The following is a 23,609-nucleotide window of genomic DNA, read 5'->3' as shown; positions in this document are numbered from 1 at the left end:
TTTTCACACACTGTTGCTGGTATTTTGGCCCATTCCTCCATGCAGATCTCCTCTAGAGCAATGATGTTTTGGGGCTGTCGCTGGGCAACACAGACTTTCAACTCCCTCCAAAGATTTTCTATGGGGTTGAGATCTGGAGACTGGCTAGGCCACTCCAGGACCTTGAAATGCTTCTTACGAAGCCACTCCTTCGTTGCCCGGGCGGTGTGTTTGGGATCATTGTCATGCTGAAAGACCCAGCCACGTTTCATCTTCAATGCCCTTGCTGATGGAAGGAGGTTTTCACTCAACGGGCCTGGACATGTACTGGCTTAAGCAGGGGGACACGTCTGGCACTGCAGGATTTGAGTCCCTGGCGGCGTAGTGTGTTACTGATGGTAGGCTTTGTTACTTTGGTCCCAGCTCTCTGCAGGTCATTCACTAGGTCCCCCCGTGTGGTTCTGGGATTTTTGCTCACCGTTCTTGTGATCATTTTGACCCCACGGGGTGAGATCTTGCGTGGAGCCCCAGATCGAGGGAGATTATCAGTGGTCTTGTATGTCTTCCATTTCCTAATAATTGCTCCCACAGTTGATTTCTTCAAACCAAGCTGCTTACCTATTGCAGATTCAGTCTTCCCAGCCTGGTGCAGGTCTACAATTTTGTTTCTGGTGTCCTTTGACAGCTCTTTGGTCTTGGCCATAGTGGAGTTTGGAGTGTGACTGTTTGAGGTTGTGGACAGGTGTCTTTTATACTGATAACAAGTTCAAACAGGTGCCATTAATACAGGTAACGAGTGGAGGACAGAGGAGCCTCTTAAAGAAGAAGTTACAGGTCTGTGAGAGCCAGAAATCTTGCTTGTTTGTAAGTTACCAAATACTTATTTTCCACCATAATTTGCAAATAAATTCATTAAAAATCCTACAATGTGATTTTCTGGATTTTTTCCCCTCAATTTGTCTGTCATAGTTGATGTGTACCTATGATGAAAATTACAGGCCTCTCTCATCTTTTTAAGTGGGAGAACATGCACAATTGGTGGCTGACTAAATACTTTTCCCCCCCACTGTACATATGAGAGCTGAGGTACGGTTGGGGGAAGGGCAGCCTTTACAGTAGTGGTATCTTCATACAGTACATCAGGGAGTAGCTTGCTGCTTCATCTGAAAGCTTGGATAGTCTAGGTCAGGAATGTACAACTACGGCCCTGGAAGCCCACATTGTCTACTGGTCTCTATAGTCTTTTGAATTGTCTTGTAGTCTGAGACTTAGAAACGCCCAGGTAACCAGTCGAGTTAAATATCTGGCGAATCAAAGATACTAATTGATCTATGAGGTAAAGGAAAAGCTACCAGACTAGAGTTGATCATCCCTGGGTTGAGTAGAAAGAGACATGTCTCAAGTCCCTGTCAGTCTGTTTATCTGTCAGTTTATCTGTCCGTCTCAAAGCATTGATATTTCCATAAGCACTGAGTAGTATGTGTTAGTGAGGTTTAAGAGGTGTGGACTGATTGAAGTTACAGCATTGCTATGCCAGTTATACTTATATACTGTTGGATACTAGAATGTCCTTTAGATAGATATGTGTCATATAGATAGATACTCTTCTGCATTCCAGGGTTGGACTCAATTCGAATTGAAGGCAGTCAATTCAGGAAGTGATTTGAATTTAAAATCCGCAAATTAAAAAACTTCACATAAATAGCTTCTCCTTTACAGTTCATTAAGAAGTCATTAAAAATAGATGCACCTTTTTTAATAATTGAATTGTAATTTCAGTTTACTTCCTGAATAGACTGCCGAATTGAGCCCAACCCTGCTGCATTCACTCAAAGCATTCATTATACAATAAATACAGTGTAAAGATATGAGACTAAATCTATCAGATTATGATGAAGATATGAAGGATATGAAGTCTGTATGCCAATGCATACAACACACACTAAGATGAAGCCACTGGATTCAGATAATTGACAAACAGACTTGAGCTGTCCATGTGTAAAACGACTATAGAGTAGTGACTGGTGAGTTGGAGATGTAGTGAGAGCAGCAAATAAAAGGCCAGATCACTTATCAATTTGATTCATGATCAACCTTATCTATAGTAACGTTTGACTATCTGTTTTCTCTTGGTTATCTATCTTTCTATCTATCTCAGTTAAATCAATCTATATTCATATACCTATATATTATGTATGTATATTTATACAGTCAAATAGTTATCATTTTTAAACTGACTATTAATTGTAGTGGGCACATGTCAAACACACATACAGAGAACAGGCGATAGAGGTGAGAGATCAATAGGGGTGAAAGGTCAAATTGAACACAGAAAACGGCTACATTTCACTATGGTACTACGTTACATAACAGGGGCTACGCGCCATTGCTCCAATACTCTACTATGGCTCCCTTCACTGGTTAGCCTGGCGGCAAGGTCTGAGACGAAGGAGTTGGCTAGAGCAGAAACCGACCTGGCTACCAGGCTATACATCTTCCCATGGTGACTGCTGATCTGAAAGTGTCAGGATAAACTGAATGCATGGGTTGCATGTTTCGTCACAATATTGTTTTTAACGTTCGTTTGGACTGATGATGCCCGACTGAGCATTCTACTCAATGCATCGTCAATGAGCGCTGATGAAGATTTCATCAAAAGTGCATTACAGTGGCTTGGAAATACAATGACATTCAAAAAGAGGCAAATCATTATTAGGAAAACCTTTCGTCATAATTTTGATGTCACCAGATTTACTTTAGATGCAGTATAACGTTAGCTAAGTAGCTCAAATTGAGGGGAGGCCACTGGATTGTAGCTAGCTAACGTTACTAGCTATTTTTGACGAACTTTGCTAGCTAATGACATTACCATCTGTCTAAAGTAAATTTGACGACATTATCATGCTGGCAAGGTTGTTTCCTACTACATATTTGACTACTTTAGCAACGTCACCGTATTTCCAGGCACTATAGTGTAATTTAGACTAAACAGTAGTTAGCCTCAGTTATCACCACTTTAGGGCAACGCCGATAGAGGGCGCTTTGAGAACGTTCATAACAATGGCATGACGCGACCGAGTGACGGAGATGCAACCTATGAATAGAAAGCTATGGTGTAAACTCTACAAAGCTTAATCCAGTCCTTCTCAGATCAGTGGTCACCAAAGAGAGGAGATGACGAATGGAGGACATTTAAAGGGATAGTTCACACCAAGATAAGTGTTTGTCCGAAGTTTTCGAACTTCAAAAGTGGTCTGAAGTCATGCTGGGTCCATATTCCACGCCATCTGGTGAGCTAAATAAAATCTTCATTAAATCCCCCTAATTAGATGGCGCAATTCTTTAGGGATTGAGTTTTGCAGATTTCTCTCAGTGCATATAGTGGGATCTACACAACAGATGGTGCGGAGTAACGACTGAACTAAATCACTGAGACCAGAGATCATCAACTAGATTCAGCCGCGGATGGTCAGGGGGCTGGAACATAATTACAAATAATTTGTAGACTACAAATTGACCGCAAGAAGCCCATACAGATATAACATTTGACTAAAATATAATCCTTTCAAACCTTGCTTAGATTTGTAAACAATCACGTTTCTATTATGTGTGGGAATACTTTGGAACAGATTTCCTAAATTTGCTGCTGATTTTTGGTCTTATGTCCAACAAGTAACCCTAACCCTTTGCTCAGAAAACTTGGGGGGCCAAATAAAATCACAGGCCGCCAGTTGGGGAACCCTGACTTATGACTTTGGACCACTTTAGAGGTATAAAAACGTGATTTCAACTTAGATTTGGGGGTGAACTATTTCTCTGAGAGCATTGGGACTTCGCCACAGCCTCTCAATGGTTGCCTAAATACATTATAGCTTTATGACTTCATTTTCCCTCCCCCAGATATATTAAAACAATCAAAACTCTGATCAGGCGTCTGAAATCACATGATCAGGGAGGCGTAGCCAATGGGCACGAGCCCCTCTCGGTCTCCCTGACGACAGCGAATCCAGTCGTGATCGACACCCCCTAAAACCACTAACTCCTCCCCTTTTCGGAAGCTTAGCTCCGCCCCTGTGCCAGAGTGGTCGCATAGTGTTCTGACTGACCTGAGAAAGAGAGAAAAATAAGTGATACTGCTGTAAAAAAAGTCTCATAAGAATGACATAACAGTCATAATAGACAGTCATGACAACTGAACTGATGTCTGAACTGAACAAACTAAACATGTAATCTAGATATCTTTCCTAATTTTTACGATACCTGAGGGGTCTTGGGTTGTCCCATGTCTCTTCTGTCTCTCTCTCTACCACCTCTTCTACTTGCTGGGGCTCCAGCGCCCTCCTCTGGTTAGCGCTGGAACTGCTGCTCACCATCCGGGTCAGAACAGACACCCCTGGAGACAACCACTGAGACGGACGTCTAGGGAGGGAGAGAGATACATCAATAATAAGAGTAAGATACTTAAACGGTATAGTATCATACAACTCTATCACACAAACACTTACAGACACACCAGCTCACCTGGTTGAAAGTGTGGGTATCGTGGGGTTATTGGAGGCTCCAAACAGCCGTCCCAAACCCCAGGGGACCGCCAATGCTCCATCGACCTGAGGAGGGTCACTCCTGGCCTGGGGCTCTGGAGGGTCTCTGGATGTCCCCTCCTGGTTCTGGTTCTGTACTGCAGACAGGCTGAGTTCAGCCAGGTTCTGGCCCAGCTTGCCCCCCCAGCGTACCACAGCCCCCCATCCCTGCTGGATCACCTAGGGAGAGAATAACAGCTCAGAAAAGTGCTGTGTGGCACGGACACTCACACATGCATTCAAACACACACACACACACGAATACACACACTTCAGGGAAAAAAGAGCCATTGAATTGTGCTCACCTGTCCTGCCTGTTGGGAGAGACTGGCCTCCTCAACATTAGGAGGTGCTAGCTCCCTAATTTCTTTCTCCTGAACCCACATCAGCTGAGGACTCGTCTCCGCAAGACCCCCAGAGACCTTCGCAGGCCCCACGCTGAGACTCGCTGGCTTCAGTGACTCCACCAACCCCGAGTTGGCCAGGGACGACGAGCTTGCATTACGATTGGTCACCTCGGGTTCCACACTCCCAAAGTCCAGCTCTGATAGACTCTCGAGATAACTGCTGCCCCTGCCTTGGGAAGCGGACCCCCGGGGCGAAAGCCTGAATCCCAGGTCCTGATTGGGTGGGCTGAGGATCTCTGGGCTGAGATTGGAAGGCTCCAGGTGGTGGTGCTGGAAGAGCAGGTCGAGGTTAAGGGTCAGGAGACTGAGGGGCTGCAGCAGGAGGAGGAGCTCCTCAAACAGAGGCTGGCAGGAAGTCAACGACAAGCGCATGAAGGAGGAGGGCCGGTAGAACGTCACCAACACATCTGACAGAGAGAGAGGGAGGTGAAGGAGAGAGAAAGAGACGGAGGGGTGGGGGAGAGAGAGGGGTGGGGGAGAGAGAGGGGTGGAGGGAGGAGAGATAAATAATGTTATAACATATTAATATTGAAACGGCTAGATTGCGGACATGAACTTTAGGCTTCAGAGACTTACCACTGCATGACTGGAGATGGGACAGCCAGAAATCCAGAAGCTTGATGCTGAACAAGAGAGAGAAGAAGCAGGTGAGAATTGGAATTTAAAAAGTCAAACAGAAAAACCCTAGGAAAGAAGAGCCAGGTCTTACTTGAGGAGGCCGAGGAGGAAGGCGTTGAACCTGTGTTTGTTCTGCCTGAGCTGGGGCAGCTCTCCTATTCTAGCCTGTAGGCTGTACAGGGACTGAGTGCTGGGCCCTGGAGGGACAGAAGGGGAACACAGATCAGAGAAAGAAAACACTTAGGCTTTGGCACAGTGAAACAAATCACTCATGTTACCTTTGACCTCAATTGACTGAAATTGAAATTGAAATTGAAATTAACAAGTACTGAGTCAATGGAATAACCCTGATCACCATAATAGTGAGAAGGAGAGAATAAGGGGGAATAGAGGAGGGGAGAGAGTGATAATCAGAGAGAGAGAAGGATGACTCAACACTGCAGAATAATGAGTGCCAGACTGGAGCGAGAGAGGAGAGGAGGAGAGAGAGACTGAAAGTACTATGAACCCACATGATGTCTGGGAGGGTGAGAGAGATACATATTGGAGAGAGGGAAAGAGGAAGAGAGATAGAGAGATTGGCTATGTACGTCCATAATATCTGAGAAAGAGAACTAGAGAGCGATGGATATAGAGAGAGATATATAAATAGATGGAAAGGGAGGGGGTATAACAACCATAGCCCTCCTATGCTGTCTATGCTCTCTTGCCACCCACCTCTGTACTGCGCTCCAGAGTTCCTACCTGGCCTGGTGGAGGCCTGGACCAGTCCCCAGGCTGAGTTTGGCCTCCTGCCCGAGATCAAATCACTCTGGTGGGGCTTGAGGCCGTCGGAGAGCAGGCTCCGCAGGGCGGGGCACAAACACTGCAGCACCAGCCGACCCAGAGACGGATTCACACTGCTGTCTCCTGATAGAGCCTGGAAAGGGGAGGAGGAAGGAGAGTGGCAAAATACAGGAGGAGATAAATAGAGGAGGAGAGAGAGGGAAGAGAATAGAGAAATAGAGGAGGGAAGAGAGGGGATAAATAGAGGAGGAGAGAGCGGGAAGAGGGGATAAATAGAGGAGGAGAGAGAGGGGATAAATAGAGCAGGAGAGAGAGGGAAGAGAAGGGATAAATAGAGGAGGAGAGAGAGCGAAGAGAGGAGAAATAGGTGAGGAGAGAGGGGGAAGAGAGGAGATAAATAGGGGAGGAGAGAGAGGGAAGAGGGGATGAATAGAGGAGGAGAGAGAGGGAAGAGGGGATAAATAGAGGAGGAGAGAGAGGGAAGAGGGGATAAATAGAGGAGGAGAGAGAGGGAAGAGGGGATAAATAGAGGAGGAGAGAGAGGGAAGAGGGGATAAATAGAGGAGGAGAGAGAGGGAAGAGGGGATAAATAGAGGAGGAGAGAGAGGGAATAGGGGATAAATAGAGGAGGAGAGAGAGGGAATAGGGGATAAATAGAGGAGGAGAGAGAGGGAAGAGGGGATAAATAGAGGAGGAGAGAGAGGGAAGATAGGGGATAAATAGAGGAGGAGAGAGAGGGAATAGGGGATAAATAGAGGAGGAGAGAGAGAGGGAATAGGGGATAAATAGAGGAGGAGAGAGAGGGAATAGGGGATAAATAGAGGAGGAGAGAGAGGGAAGAGGGGATAAATAGAGGAGGAGAGAGAGGGAAGATAGGGGATAAATAGAGGAGGAGAGAGAGGGAAGATCGGGGATAAATAGAGGAGGAGAGAGAAGATAGGGGATAAATAGAGGAGGAGAGAGAGGGAATAGGGGATAAATAGAAGAGGAGAGAGAGGGAAGAGGGGATGAATAGAGGAGGAGAGAAAGGGAAGATAGGGGATAAATAGAGGAGGAGAGAGAGGGAAGAGGGGATAAATAGAGGAGGAGAGAGAGGGAATAGGGGATAAATAGAGGAGGAGAGAGAGGGAAGATAGGGGATAAATAGAGGAGGAGAGAGAGGGAATAGGGGATAAATAGAGGAGGAGAGAGAGGGAATAGGGGATAAATAGAGGAGGAAAGAGAGGGAAGAGGGGATAAATAGAGGAGGAGAGAGAGGGAAGAGGGGATAAATAGAGGAGGAGAGAGAGGGAATAGGGGATAAATAGAGGAGGAGAGAGAGGGAAGATAGGGGATAAATAGAGGAGGAGAGAGGGGGAATAGGGGATAAATAGAGGAGGAGAGAGAGGGAAGAGGGGATAAATAGAGGAGGAGAGAGAGGGAAGATAGGGGATAAATAGAGGAGGAGATAGAGGGAATAGGGGATAAATAGAGGAGGAGAGAGAGGGAAGAGGGGATAAATAGAGGAGGAGAGAGAGGGAAGATAGGGGATAAATAGAGGAGGAGAGAGAGGGAATAGGGGATAAATAGAGGAGGAGATAGAGGGAAGAGGGGATAAATAGAGGAGGATAGAGAGGGAAGATAGGGGATAAATAGAGGAGGAGAGAGAGGGAATAGGGGATAAATAGAGGAGAGAGAGGGAATAGGGGATAAATAGGGGAGGAGAGAGAGGGAAGATAGGGGATAAATAGAGGAGGAGAGAGAGGGAAGAGGGGATAAATAGAGGAGGAGAGAGAGGGAAGATAGGGGATAAATAGAGGAGGAGAGAGAGGGAATAGGGGATAAATAGAGGAGGAGAGAGAGGGAATAGGGGATAAATAGAGGAGGAAAGAGAGGGAAGAGGGGATAAATAGAGGAGGAGAGAGAGGGAAGAGGGGATAAATAGAGGAGGAGAGAGAGGGAATAGGGGATAAATAGAGGAGGAGAGAGAGGGAATATAGGGGATAAATAGAGGAGGAGAGAGATGGAATAGGGGATAAATAGAGGAGGAGAGAGAGGGAAGATGGGGGATAAATAGAGGAGGAGAGAGAGGGAATAGGGGATAAATAGAGGAGGAAAGAGAGGGAAGAGGGGATAAATAGAGGAGGAGAGAGAGGGAAGAGGGGATAAATAGAGGAGGAGAGAGAGGGAATAGGGGATAAATAGAGGAGGAAAGAGAGGGAAGAGGGGATAAATAGAGGAGGAGAGAGAGGGAAGAGGGGATAAATAGAGGAGGAGAGAGAGGGAATAGGGGATAAATAGAGGAGGAGAGAGAGGGAATATAGGGGATAAATAGAGGAGGAGAGAGATGGAATAGGGGATAAATAGAGGAGGAGAGAGAGGGAAGATGGGGGGATAAATAGAGGAGGAGAGAGAGGGAATAGGGGATAAATAGAGGAGGAAAGAGAGGGAAGAGGGGATAAATAGAGGAGGAGAGAGAGGGAAGAGGGGATAAATAGAGGAGGAGAGAGAGGGAATAGGGGATAAATAGAGGAGGAGAGAGAGGGAATATAGGGGATAAATAGAGGAGGAGAGAGATGGAATAGGGGATAAATAGAGGAGGAGAGAGAGGGAAGATGGGATAAATAGAGGAGGAGAGAGAGGGAAGATAGGGGATAAATAGAGGAGGAGATAGAGGGAATAGGGGATAAATAGAGGAGGAGATAGAGGGAAGAGGGGATAAATAGAGGAGGAGAGAGAGGGAAGAGGGGATAAATAGAGGAGGAGAGAGGGGGAAGATAGGGGATAAATAGAGGAGGAGAGAGAGGGAATAGGGGATAAATAGAGGAGGAGAGAGGGGGAAGATAGGGGATAAATAGAGGAGGAGAGAGAGGGAATAGGGGATAAATAGAGGAGGAGAGAGAGGGAAGAGGGGATAAATAGAGGAGGAGAGAGAGGGAAGAGGGAATAAATAGAGGAGGAGGGAAGAGGGGATAAATAGAGGAGGAGAGAGAGGGAAGAGGGGAGAGGGGAGAAATAGGGGAGGGAAGAGAGGGGGAGAAATAGAGGAGGAGAGAGAGGGAAGAGAGGAGAATAGAGGAGGAGAGAGAGGGAAGGGAGAGAGGGGAGGAGAGAGAGGAGAATGGAGTGGAGAATAGAGGAGGAGAGAGAGGTAAGAGAGAAGAGGGTTTTATGGATTGGAGGGGAAAAGTAGAGAAGGATGAAAACAGAGAGGGGGAAACAAGAGAGAAGAGAAAAGGAGTAGAGTAGAGAGAAATGTGGGGGAAAGAGGGATGTGGAAGGATGGTGTTAGTACACAGAGGTTCTGACTACTGAGCCAAAGATAGGGATATCTGAAGACAATCTAGCACCTTGTTAATGGAGGCAGACTAGGGGAGAGGAAGAGGAGAGAGAGAAAGAGAGACAGATATTTCCAGTTATTCAATGGATGATTCATAAATTATATGGATATAGAGCCACTAACAGGCTGTTTGAGCCATCAAGTTTGAGCCATCAAGTGTCACAAGTCATTAAGTTCCAATGAGCTGAATGCAACCACCGCTGCTATAGACCTAAGTCTAATTTCAGAGACACGGATACAGAAATCCTATAAGGCAATGAAGAGTCTTTTGGGAGATTGAGCTGGTTGATCTCTTTATGTCTGTCTGTTTTTCACTTTGCTTTGCCTGTCGGTGTGGAAACCCTGTCATAGCAACAGTTTGACAATACGTCATTAGGAGCGGTAGCTAGGTATTATAAACGCGGGGTGGAGGTTTGCACTGATTGGATTACCTCCCCTGATCTAAAACCAAAATGTGAAATCGGAGGAAGATGATTGGCCCTCATATTTCTCATAATTGAAATGAATATACTTTATTGATCCACAGAGGAGAAACTGAGTTTGCTACCAGCATCAGACAAAGGCAAACACAGTAGAAACAAACAGGCATGCATTCAGAAATACATCATTAAAGTATATACATAATGATTAAAAACTCAAGCCCATTTTCCATATCTTGCATAATGTGGTGTGTACATCGTGTTATTGAAGAGATAGTGTTAAACATCGTGTTAAACACAGAGACAGTGGAAACTGACCTTCTGCACCAGGGTCCGTGAGGAGCTGAACTGAGCCAAAATGGCCTCTACTGCCACACTGACTGCACTGACCAGAGCTGTGGATGGGAACAGTTACACAGTTATACACACACAAACATAATGTCTCTAACAGTGTAAATGTACATGAATAAATGTACTGTATATCACAGACTGTTTATAAATATACATGTAGGCTATATATGGTCCTGTGTGGCTCAGTTGGTAGAGCATGGCGCTTGCAACGCCAGGGTTGTGGGTTTGATTCTCACGGAGGACCAGTACAAAAATGTATGCACTTACTGCTGTAAGTCGCTCTGGATAAGAGTGTCTGCTAAATGACTAAAATGTCAAATGTAAATATATACATGTATATCATACCTCTTTTTTCAAGCAGGCACAGAGAGGACAGCCCTAGGCCTCTCAGAGGGGCCTTCACGTCATCGCCCATCCAGGAAGTCCCGCCCCTCTGTACAGAGTCGGCGAATGAGACGCTACGAACCGCTGAGATTAACAGAGATAGAGGAAGGATCACTTACTCTACTCTAATCAGTGGTGGACTCACAGAGAGGAATAGCAATGTTACTTGGTATTTCTGTGTTACTGTTTCAGTATTAGTGATATTAGTTGTTGTAGCAGTTAGTTAAAGCAGTGGTAGAGTAGCAGTACTATCAGTAGTAGTGTAGTAGTAATAGCATAGTGATAGCACAGTGATAGCATAGCTTAGTTTGTTGAAACATCCCAGTCAATCTTTTTCACTGAATCTAAAATGATTGTCTTGTACACTTTGCTTTTCCAATATTCTACGCAGGACATCGTCCATTCTGAGGGTGATACATTATGTAAATGGGAAGCGGATGCATTAACCTTGACAGACACAGGAAACATAAAACCCCCTAAGGGAGAAGAGAGCCATGCAGAAGTCAGGTATCAGTCACAGATTGGTGGCACCTTAATTGGGGAGGACGGGCTAGTGGTAATGGCTGGAGAGGAATGAGTGGAATGGTATCAAATACATCAAACACATGGTTTCCATGTGTTTGATGTCATTCCATTAGCTCAGTTCAAGCCAATATTATGAGCCGTCCTCCCCTCAGCAGCCTCCTGTGGTATCAGTAAGGTGTGAGAACATTCCTTAATCTGACCTCATGATAGCCACTTATATAAATGCAGCAGGAAACATATAGACACACTATAGAAGGTTAGTGTTCAGCCTAGTTTATAGCCATTCACCACTACATTAAACACATAATGTATAGTCATACCCAAACACACGCACGTACACCAATGCATTCATGCACACACTAAAGCGTGATAATAATCGTCACAGTGATTATCATGGTTCAACAGAAGCTGAAGGTCATAGCTTCATTAAGGTGAGAGTGAAAATCAGAGGTGTCTATTTCAGCACTCCATGCAACACAGACACAACAACAACAGCAGGGACAGACAGACTACAGACAGACTGACAGACAGGGAGATAGAGATATACAGTGAGGGAAAAAAGTATTTGATCCCCTGCTGATTTTGTACATTTGCCCAATGACAAAGACATGATCAGTCTATCATTTTAATGGTAGGTTTATTTGAACAGTGAGAGACAGAATAACAACAACAAAATCCAGAAACATGCATGTCAAAAATGTAATAAATTGATTTGCATTTTAATGAGGGAAATAAGTATTTGACCCCTCTGCAAAACATGACTTAGTACTTGGTGGCAAAACCCTTGTTGGCATTCACAGAGGTCAGACGTTTCTTGTAGTTGGCCACCAGGTTTGCACACATCTCAGGAGGGATTTTGTTCCACTCCTCTTTGCAGATCTTCTCCAAGTCATTTGGCAACTCGAACCTTCAGCTCCCTCCACAGATTTTCTATGGGATTAAGGTCTGGAGACTGGCTAGGCCACTCCAGGACCTTAATGTGCTTCTTCTTGAGCCACTCCTTTGTTGCCTTGGCCGTGTGTTTTGGGTCATTGTCATGCTGGAATACCCATCCACAACCCATTTTCAATGCCCTGGCTGAGGGAAGGAGGTTCTCACCCAAGATTTGATGGTACATGGCTCCGTCCATCGTCCCTTTGATGCGGTGAAGTTGTCCTGTCCCCTTAGCAGAAAAACACCCCCAAAGCATAATCTTTCCACCTCCATGTTTGACGGTGGGGATGGTGTTCTTGGGGTCATAGGCAGCATTCCTCCTCCTCCAAACACGGCGAGTTGAGTTGATGCCAAAGAGCTCGATTTTGGTCTCATCTGACCACAACACTTTCACCCAGTTCTCCTCTGAATCATTCAGATGTTCATTGGCAAACGTCAGACGGCCCTGTATATGTGCTTTCTTGAGCAGGGGGACCTTGCGGGCGCTGCAGGATTTCAGTCCTTCACGGCGTAGTGTGTTACCAATTGTTTTCTTGGTGACTATGGTCCCAGCTGCCTTGAGATCATTGACAAGATCCTCCCGTGTAGTTCTGGGCTGATTCCTCACCGTTCTCATGATCATTGCAACTCCACGAGGTGAGATCTTGCATGGAGCCCCAGGCCGAGGGAGATTGACAGTTCTTTTGTGTTTCTTCCATTTGCGAATAATCGCACCAACTGTTGTCACCTTCTCACCAAGCTGCTTGGTGATGATCTTGTAGCCCATTCCAGCCTTGTGTAGGTCTACAATCTTGTCCCTGACATCCTTGGAGAGCTCTTTGGTCTTGGCCATGGTGGAGAGTTTGGAATCTGATTGATTGATTGCTTCTGTAGACAGGTGTCTTTTATTCAGGTAACAAACTGAGATTAGGAGCACTCCCTTTAAGAGTGTGCTCATAATCTCAGCTCGTTACCTGTATAAAAGACACCTGGGAGCCAGAAATCTTTCTGATTGAGGGGCTCAAATACTTATTTCCCTCATGAAAATGCAAATAAATTTATAACATTTTTGACATGCGTTTTTCTGGATTTGTTTGTTGTTATTCTGTCTCTCACTGTTCAATTAAACCTACCATTAAAATTATAGACTGATCATTTCTTTGTCAGTGGGCAAACGTACAAAATCAGCAGGGGATCAAATACTATTTTTCCCTCACTGTAGATATACACACAGACAGACAGACTACAGACAGACAGGGAGACAGACTGACTAACTGACTGGGAGATAGCGATATAGATATATAGACACACTCAGACAGACTAACAGAGTGACAGACAGGCGAGCAGGATGTTAGACAGGGGGAGGGAGTGTGAGAGAGCGAGAGAGAGAGAGAGAGAGAGAGCTCTTACTCAGCGCGGGCGGCAGCGGCGGAGCCTGGATGAGTTTTGGGGGATCTAGGGTTTTCTTGGGGGGTATAGGGGGGTAGAGGAAGGGGTAGTAGAGGGGTGCGGCCAAGGCAGGGAGGGTATGAGAGCGGGGGAACAGGGGTGAGCTGAGGCAGGATGTGTCCAGGCCTGGAGGGGGGGCTCCAGAGCGATGGGGGGGGTCGAGAGCCCCGATGGGGGAGAGGCGGGGAGGGGCGCCCCTGTGGAGGGGGCAGTTTTTGGGGTGGTAGAGGTACCAGGTGGGGAGGGGAGGGAGATCTTTAGAGGTTCTGTTCTGGCCAGGGCAAGAGGTGTATGTGTGTTTGTCTGAGATAGGGCCGTACAGCAGGTCGATGTCAGTGTGTTTGTTGGAGTGTGTGTGTGTGTCCGTGCGACCGAGGGAGCCAACGGTGTGTGTTTTGGCGTATGCCATCATCATCGCATCAATGTTTTTATATGGGGTGGTGCAGCCTTGAGTGTGTGTGTCATTGCTGACGAGTGTGTGTGAGCCGGTGTGTGTGTGAGTCTGTTTATCAGTGGCGGTAGCAGTGCAGTAGAGAGAGTCAAAGTTAGTGATGGAGTCAGAGCCAAAGCCATACTCCATCTTTTCTTTAGTCTTGGAGTCATTCACATAACGATACACACTATCAACGTTGCTCTTGAAGTCATTTCCAAAACGATGTGCAGAGTCTAGGCCTCCATCCTTCTTAAAATAGTCACTATAGCTATATCCGGAATCAATATTCTTAGAATCAGTTCCATGGCTGTCTTCATTTAAATCTGTGTGAGTGTATTGTGTAGCAAAGGGGTTAGATGACTGGGTAGTGTAGGGGTTAGGGGCCGTGGCTGTAGACTGGGTAGTATAGGGTTTAGGGCCCGTAGCTGTGGACTGGGTAGTGTAGGGGTTAGGGCCCGTGGCTGTGGACTGGGTAGTGTAGGGATTAGGGCCCGTGGCTGTGGACTGGGTAGTGTAGGGGTTAGGGCCTGTGGCTGTGGACTGGGTAGTGTAGGGGTTAGGGCCCGTGGCTGTGGACTGGGTAGTGTAGGGTTAGGGCCTGTGGCTGTGGACTGGGTAGTGTAGGGGTTAGGGCCCGTGGCTGTGGACTGGGTAGTGTAGGGGTTAGGGCCCGTGGCTGTGGACTGGGTAGTGTAGGGGTTAGGGCCCGTGGCTGTGGACTGGGTAGTGTAGGGGTTAGGGCCTGTGGCTGTGGACTGGGTAGTGTAGGGGTTAGGGCCCGTGGCTGTGGACTGGGTAGTGTAGGGGTTAGGGCCTGTGGCTGTGGACTGGGTAGTGTAGGGGTTAGGGCCCGTGGCTGTGGCTGTGGACTGGGTAGTGTAGGGGTTAGGGCCTGTGGCTGTGGACTGGGTAGTGTAGGGGTTAGGGCCTGTGGCTGTGGACTGGGTTTCAGTGTGGCTGCGAGGTTGTGTCCTGGGGGCCGTTCTCGTATGAGCACCACAGTATCCTGGGCGGTAAGGGGGGATTGCAGAGTGAAGGAAATAGGAGGAGGGCTGGGAGTGGGACTGGGCCAGGGAGAGAGGGGGTGAGGACACTGCCCAGTCGAAAGGGGCACAGGGCAGGAGGGGAGAAGAAGAGGAGTATGAGTGTAACAGGGGCAGGTTGGGGCAGAAATGGGGATTTGAAGGGGACAAGTTTTTTTTTCAGGAGGTAGGGGTGTGAGTAAGAGGTGCGGGTAGGTGGTGTGTTTGTGTGGGGGGGTAGTTGGGGGTCAGAAGGGGGGTAGTTGGGGGCAGGTAGGGGTAGTTGGGGGTAGTTGGGGGCAGGTAGGGGTAGTTGGGGGGTAGTTGGGGGCAGGTAGGGGTAGTTGGGGTGTAGTTGGGGGCAGGTAGGGGTAGTTGGGAGATAGTTGGGGGCAGATAGGGGTAGTTGGGAGGTAGTTGGGGGCAGGTAGGGGTAGTTGGGAGGTAGTTGGGGGCAGATAGGGGTAGTTGGGAGGTAGTTGGGGGCAGGTAGGGGGGTAGTTGGGGGCAGGTAGTGGTAGTTGGGAGCAGGAGGACAAGCGAAAGCAGAGAGGAGGGGAAGGTAAAGGAGAAGCAGAGCCATGGACAAACGTTAGAAGGACGGATGGGACGGAGGGATGAGAACAACAAGGAGAGGAGTAAAAATTTATGTTGCAAATAAATTGGGAGGAGAGAGAGAGAGAGATGGAGAGAATGTTAGTGTCTGTTGAGAGAAGAATGCAATGTAAACCAGTAGATCCCCACCACACCACAACATGCAGTAATGCAGTACATCACCCAGTATCCACACAACAACATATGTTCAGTAGTCTGACCCAACAGATGCACACAGACTGACCACAATACATGACAGAGTCAATGGAGGTGGATTTAATGAACAGAGGAGTCAAAGTTCAGATTTAGAGAAGCCTTTCTCTTTTGTTTCCTACTCTCAGTCTCACAGTCGTTCACCATTATTTCAACCACACCCAAACCTTATATCTCACCATCAAACAGTTAGGCTATGGCATTTCCCCTCTAGTATTTCCAGTGGTTTAAGTTAGTGGTTTCACGTTCTACTCTTCCGTCAGAGTGTATTCTGTATTATAAAACGTATAGGTGCAGGTGACTGGCGAAGGTGAGGGTATCGCTGGCCATAGCTAGTCTAGTTCTTCTGCTGTTCTAGCAGTTCTCTCTCTCTCTATCTTCACCTCTCTCTCTCTCACTTTTTATTTTCCTCTCTCTACAGAGCAGTACAGAGTACCGTTGGTTACGCTGAGTCAGCCTATATAGAGTTCTGTTCCTGCCTGGCTGCACACTGTCTATCTCTCTGTCTCCTTGGAGATTATTGGATAATAGCCTGTGCTGATTAGAACTCCATTATGCACAGAAATACATTGTCTCATTTAATATCACTGTGAAAGAGAGATAGAGGCTACACAGAATGTGTGTTAACTACCATACCTTGGTTTAGCCTTGAGTTGATCTGACTGTCTCTCAGATGCAGCCACACATTACACTTCCTGTTTTTTTGCACTACTGTGAAACAAGTCTCTACCATTGGTTGATAGATGGAGCCCCTCCCTTTTGGTTCTTAAAGCTGTACACGCACATGTGACAAATAGTCTGGTCTGTATTTTGTTTTGCAGTCTGTGGGTAGAAGTTGCCCCTACATAACATAGGATCAGTTTATCCTACTGCTGTGACAAGTTGACCACACATAACTCCTTCTACGTTGACAAATACCATACAACTTAGCTTTTACATACACACACAGAGGGAAGCACACTACACGCACACACGCACATTCAGCATGTCTCCTGAAATGTACATTGTGACTTTGATTCGAAATATATATATATTTTAGACAATAATCACATAATGAAATTAATTAATGTAAATTGTTATCAAAACAATAAAGCTGTGTAATTAAAATACAGATTAATAGAGGTATTCAGCCCTTCAGCCTATGTAACTAAGAACCACTCTAAAGGTAGCCAATAATATGAGTTATCGGATCTGAGCTGAATCGCAGACACTCTGGGAAGGGGAGAACAGTCTGGACAAAAGAAAGGAAGATGGAAGATAGAAGAGAGGTGAAAGGAGTGTGTGAGCGGTCAAGGACAGAAGAGAGAGAGAGGAGGAGGTAGGCAGCAAAAAATTTACCGATGACTCAGCAGATAGAGGAGAGAGAGAGGGCAGAATAGAGGGAAGGGGAAACAGAGAGAAGGGGGTACAGTGTATAAACAGAGAAAAGATTAGAAAGAGAATGAGGGAGGAGGAAAGAGACAGAAAGAAGGGGAGACAGAGGGAGAGAGATACAGAGTGTATCTCTGTCTCCCTCTCTGAGGGAAGGAGAGAACTATAGAAAGGGAGTAATGTAGAGTTAGCAGAATAGGGAGAGAGTAACAGAGAGAAAAACTGCAAGAGAGGGAGAGCTAGAGGGAGATAAAGAGAGAGAGATAGAGAGAGGGAGGTAGATGGAGGGAGGGAGGGAGGGAGGGAGGGAGGGAGGGAGGGAGGGAGGGAGGGAGGGATAGCTGTGGGTACTCCATTACTTCCCCCCGGTCTGCAGATTGGATGAATAATTTAATAAGGTAGTGATGACATCACACCAGGCCCACAGGAAGCACTGAAGAGATTCCACCATCTCTCTCCCTCTTTGTCTCCCTCTTTGTCTCCCTCTCTGTCTCCCTCTCTGTCTCCCTCTCTGTCTCCCTCTCTGTCTCCCTCTCTGTCTCCCTCTCTGTCTCCCTCTCTGTCTCCCTCTCTGTCTCCCTCTCTGTCTCCCTCTCTTTACACTCATCTGTCCATCCCTGAAAAAGAATGAGTGCAGCCCATCTAATCCTATCGCTCTCCTTTCCATCTATCTGTCCATCCTAGATAGAAAACATAGATGCTGCACCCATCTCTGTATGTATCTCTCTCTTGTTCCCCCTTCTTTCTCTTTCCCTCTTCTCTGGAATGCAGAGAAATCTCCCCCTGTGTTTTTGTCATCCTTCTCTCTGCTGGTTTAGTTTTTATTCCCAAGAGAGGACACAGTTTCAGATGTGGTGTTGTGTGCATAATATTAGATGGAAGGTGGCTTCAGTGAATACTGTAGTTTGTTACTACCTCCACATTTTAACCCCAAATCAGCACCTCACAGTCAGCAACTAGGCCTATAGTCATCATCATGACCATCATCATCATCTAACTCACCTGTAGTTCTTGACTCCCAGGTTCTTCCTCCATCAGCTGTTCCTCTCACCTCCACCTCTTCTTCCTCTACCTCTTCTTTCCTCTTTTCTCCCTCCTCTTTTCTCTGTCCATCCATCCTCCATAGGTTCCCTTCACTGGCTGAGCACCCAATCCGCTGCGAGGGACACAGCTCGGGCTGTCCAATCGCATCCTCTGCTTTCTGGAACATTTCCCTAAAAGCAGCCAATGAGGTGAGGGGAGGTGGTTGCAGGAAGGCGGCCTGGGCCTGGGAGGTGTACTCCCATTGGATCCCGTCGCTGTCCATCTTTTCCCTCCTCCACTTGAGGTTGTAGAGGAAGTCAGGGTCAGGGGTTATGACTGTGGGGTCAGGATCTGGTTCAGTTATTAGCTGGTAGGCCGGGGAGCTGTGTTTGCTACGGTTACGCAGTTCCTTGAAGGTCATCACTTTTGAACCTGACCCTGACGTTGACCCAGATGATGACGTTGACCCGGAAGTAGATTTCTTCAGGGTTTCTTCATTGGATTTTCTAACTTCCAAGGGCGAGGGCAGGGGCATGTTTTCACCATCGGGGGAGAAGGCCATGAGCCAATCAAATCGCTCAGGGCGTAAAGAGTTGGCGAGAAGGGTGCAGACTTTGAGGGGGGGAAGGGTAGGGGGGACAGGGGGTAAGGGACGCGGGGGAGGAGGGGGAGGAGATTCCGACAGCACAGGGGAATATTTGAAAGTCTCGAAGCTAACATTGTTAGAGGTGTTGGTATTGCCAGTGCTGTAGTAGGGGTCAGATGCTAGGCTAACGTTAGCCCCAAACCCACTGTTTCTCTTCCTCCTTCTCGCCATGTCAGTGAAAGACGTTGTTCTAAACACATCTCTGCTCTCCACTTTCTCTCCCTCATCCTCCTTTACTCCTCCAAATATATCAGTCTCTCTATCCCTCTCCACCCCTGACCTCCCTCCGCCATCTCTCCATCCATCCACAGCCAACCCATCTATATCATACTGCTCCTTTGCCCTCTCCTCTTTTTTCCTCATCCCTCTATCCGGTGTCTGTCCAAGCCTGGAGGTGTGGTGGGTCTCCGCCTCTCCCTCCTCCTCCAGTCCCCCCACAGAGACCCCCAGCTCTGGGCTGAGTTTGAGGAGCTCAGCCTGGGTCAGTCCTGCTAGCACCAGTAGCTTACGGATCTCATCATCCAACGCATGGAAAGAGGGAGGAGGGGGGAGAGAGGGCGGGGGAGGGATGGCAGGGGGGGGGGTGGAGTTGGAGATGGAAATGGTGGGGGCAGGAGGGAGAGGAGGGGGGCGAGAGGTGGGAGGGGGGAGGGACAAGGGGGTCTTCTCGCATCCTGCTTGGAGGATGGCGAGACGCTGGGCCTCCTTACGGGCTAGGTGCCTCCTCCGAGGGGGAGGGATGGGGGGAGTGGAGGAGGGGAGGGAGAAAGGGAGAGGGGAAGATTTGTAGAGTGTAAAGTAAGGGATGGGCTGACAGGGAAGAGGAGGGGGGACGGAGGGTGGGGAAGGAGGGAGGGCCTTCTCACACCTGAAGGTGTAGAAAGTGGGGGATGAGGATGGAGAGGTGCAGACAGAGACGGAGGGGGTGATGTCACGGCTGATGTTGATGTAGGTGTGGAGTTCAGAGTTCACGCTGGCATAGCGGGCGGGGGGTTTGGGGGGTCTCGGTGGGGGCTCTATGGGCGAAGAGGTCTCCGATTCCGAGACCAGGGGCTCATCACAGTCTGAAGGCGCTGTCAGGTCCACTCCAGCATCAGAGAACTCCTGTGAATCTCCCAGCGACCCGCCCCGGCCCTTATACAGCTTCCAAGACATATCCACGTTCCCCATCTCATCCAGAACATCAGAGAGATCCTCCTTGCCCAGATCGCCTAGATCCAGTCCCTTCTCATGGAGCCTGGAGATGTGAGCCAGCTTCACCTGCCTGTTGACACTCTCCAGTCGGTCCAGATGATCCAGTCGATCCCTCAGTAGATCCCCCTGAGGATCCCCCTCCAGGTCCCAGCGAGCCACCTGTATCACCTGGCTGAAGCGCTCCATCTTGCCAAAGTCTCCCACTGACTCCAGGAAGTCCAGGAGGCCTAGTTTGGTGACCTCTGACCCTAAGCCTGTCTGACCTTTGACCCCCAGGTAGTCGGAGGAGGAGGGGGAGGCGGGGGCGGAGGGGTAGCCCTCGTCTGGGGAGCAGGCAAGTGGAGGGGAGGAAGGGCAGCGAGAGACAGAGGGGGGGATGGGATTGAGGAGCAGGGAGGGGGGTGAACGGGAGGCTGGGTAGCGCTCAGGAACGTGAATGAGAGTGTGGTCCTGAGAGATTGACAGATCAGCGTTCCCCTCGTGGGAAGAGGACGACAGAGAGATGGAGAGATCGGCGCAGTCTGACTCCAGATCAGAGCAGGAGCTGATGGAAGTGGAGGATGAGGAGGTGGAGGAGGTCAGGGAGAGATCCAGGAGAGAGGGAGGGCAGTCGCAGCACGATGGGACCAACGTGTCATCATCATCATCATCATCATCTCCCTCCTCCTCATCATCTTCATCAACTTCAACGTCCACACTGTTTTCCTCTTCCTCCTCTCTCTCTTTCTTGTTATCCACCTCTTCCTCCGTTTCTTTCTTGTTGTCTATGACCACGTCTGTGTTCTTGTTCACATCTGCAGTCTCCTCCTCTTTTTTCCCTTTCTCCAGCTCCAGGGCATTAGGGGGGCAGGCCGGGGCCAGGGCCTGAGGCTGGGGCTTGGGCTGAGAGGGGCTGGCCTGTGCCTTGGCCTTGCCCCCTGTCCCCTCCTGTCTCTGGGGTAGCAGGGGAGGTGGTGGAGGGGGCTGAAGCTTTAGCTGCTGTCTGATGGAGATGGTGTTGTTGTTGTTGTGGTTGTGGTTGAACAGACTGTTATTGTCCTGGGGAGAATGGCCGTCGCAGCACAGACAAGGCAGGCTGGGTTCATTACAGTTGGGGTCCAGATGAGGAAGAGGAGGAGGAGGGGCGCAGTTGGACACAGCTGCTGCTGCACGGACACTTTTGGGTTTGGGTTTGGGTTTGGTCATAGAGAGGGGAGCAGTGTTTCTCTGTAAACCCAATCTGGACTGACCCAAGGGGGCACGAGGCTGGACCCCCACCCTGGTCCTGGAAGACTCGGGGGTCACTTTGGTGGCACGCCGAGGAGAGGAAGAGGAAATGGTGTTCATGTTTTTGTCTTCCCTCTGGGAAGCAGGGCCGTGTGGCTTTGGTTCCGCTGCAGTGGTGGTCCGCCTGCTTGTGTCGAAGCGACGAGGCCTCAAGGGCGGAGCGGAGGTTCGGCTAGAGGAGTGCATTTTAGGAATAATAGTTATTTATGTTTCTATAGAAACAGGGGTTCTGTTTTCTATCTAAGGGATGGAGAGATCCAAAACATGGTGGTCACATCTTGGCTTGACTCCAAAGATCCTGCAACATCAAAAGAGACATGCAGTCAATAGAGGCACAGCAGATAATAGAGATAAGAGGAGTCTGTGCTTCCATGTTCCTCTAACTGCACAAGGGACCAGCTTGTTCTTGTTCATATGAAATCTTAGAAGTTAAATCATCCCCTGGTTCATTCATTATAGCTCAATAGCTATTGGGCTTTTTCTGCTGTATAATTACCTCCTCAGTGCTGGGACTAGCTAAATTAAATCCATCTCTCCTCTCCTCAATCTTGTCCTCCCTCCCTCCCTCTCTCCATAAACAGACAGACAGACAGACACGCACACACACAGACAAACACACACACTTAAATTCAATGTCAGAGATCGAGAGGAGATCTCCATGAAAACAGTTGGCAACTAATTAAGGATTATTGTCATCCTTCAGCATCCCAGTCTACTCTGAGATTCCGCTTGATGGAGTGATGATGTTAAAGCCTTGAGAAAGGATTTACGCTCTCTCTCTCTCTGACAAATAGGTTAAGTATAGGCCAAGCAAATTGAATCGGGATGAATCAAAATGAACTATCTAAATTCGAAGGTTATTTGCATTAAAATACATTTTTACATATAGCATCGTACAAACATCTTTAGTAGACAAGATCAAATTATTTAGAGCAGAAAATCCTTAGCGGCGCAATGACTAACGTAGAGGCTGTCTTTTAAAGCCCATCCACTGCCCAGGCTAAACACACTGGTCATATTCCTCCACAGCAGCACGGTGCCCTTCACATCAAACGGGGAGAAGAAGGTAGGCCTATATAAATCATAACCTGAACAGCGCTTAGATCGGGCCTGGGACACGTCGCCCTGGTCAGAACCGTTAGAATAACGCACCGAAACCGCATCGCACATCATCTGCTGGATTTTCGGTATTTACCACCGGATTTATCGACGTGAAGTGGCCGATGAAGACCGGGGGAGATGGGGTGAGAGAGGAGTGGAGGGGGGAAAGGGGGGGTAGTACCTCAAGCCGCATCGTCCTGATACATTCACCCCCGCTACTATCACAAAATGTGTCGCAATTTGTATAAAATTAACTATAACATGCTTATGTTCGTCATTCTTTTAAACAACCATAGTCTATAAATCAAGACAAAGGCTATTCAAATTGGTTATCTGGATCTGGGGATATGGGCAGTGGTTGAAGGCATAGCAAAAACGTATAGCCTAGATCTGGGTAAATAGAGAGCATTTGATCAACAACACTTATAATCATATGATTGTGAGATATTTGACTCACCATCGGCTCGGTTGAGGAGAAGATGGAGACGCTGGATCCCGTTCTCGGTAAACGGATGCGAGCGCGCGCGAACTCGTTCGACCGACCAACAGCCTCTCCAAGGGTTACAGCGAGAGCTCTCTCCTCTCGCGACCACCTCCTTATCTTTCGTCATCCGCCTCTTTCTCTCGCTCGTACGCCGGGACCACACCCCTCTTCTGCCTCACCAATCCATCTCCCTCTCACTGTGTTCATCTGCCAGCACCCTCCATCCCTCTCAGCCTTCGCTTCCTCCCTCCAAGAAAAAGTCAATCACTTCGGAATCTTCTACCGTATTCTCTATGATCTCTAGTAGTGGAATTCTTCCTATCCGCCATCACACTCCCTCCATCTTTATTATTCTCTTTCATTCTCAGTGGAAATGGAAGGTCACATGGTAAATGCACATGCAGTATAGTAGTCTATTCACACTGTTTCCCTATTAAACACAGGAGTGGAAACACAGGAACAGTGAAAAATAGACTCATTGTCTTTATGAATCATGATGGAAAGCCACACACAATGTTAGATCTTGCTGTACT

General features: G+C 47.9%; 1 protein-coding gene across 1 annotated transcript; it reads right to left on the bottom strand.

The window, feature by feature from the left end:
- Positions 1-1,008: 1,008 nt before the first annotated feature.
- Positions 1,009-23,221, bottom strand: LOC121543880. The gene is made up of 12 exons (XM_045216696.1): positions 23,050-23,221; positions 18,365-21,789; positions 10,805-10,927; positions 10,427-10,503; positions 9,700-9,717; positions 6,302-6,503; positions 5,676-5,781; positions 5,543-5,589; positions 4,865-5,373; positions 4,501-4,739; positions 4,240-4,398; positions 1,009-4,085 (listed from the first exon to the last, which is right to left on the bottom strand). Exons 2-12 carry the CDS (start codon positions 21,675-21,677, stop codon positions 3,920-3,922), a joined length of 4,959 nt encoding a protein of 1,652 aa, XP_045072631.1. The 5' UTR covers positions 21,678-21,789; positions 23,050-23,221; the 3' UTR covers positions 1,009-3,919.
- Between the last annotated feature and the right edge of the window lie 388 nt (positions 23,222-23,609).

The sequence above is a fragment of the Coregonus clupeaformis genome, unplaced genomic scaffold (genome assembly GCF_020615455.1).
Source record: "Coregonus clupeaformis isolate EN_2021a unplaced genomic scaffold, ASM2061545v1 scaf0776, whole genome shotgun sequence".
Taxonomy (NCBI): domain Eukaryota; kingdom Metazoa; phylum Chordata; class Actinopteri; order Salmoniformes; family Salmonidae; genus Coregonus; species Coregonus clupeaformis.
The sequence above is the reverse complement of the archived record's forward strand: the minus strand, read 5'-3'. Positions and strand labels throughout refer to the sequence as shown.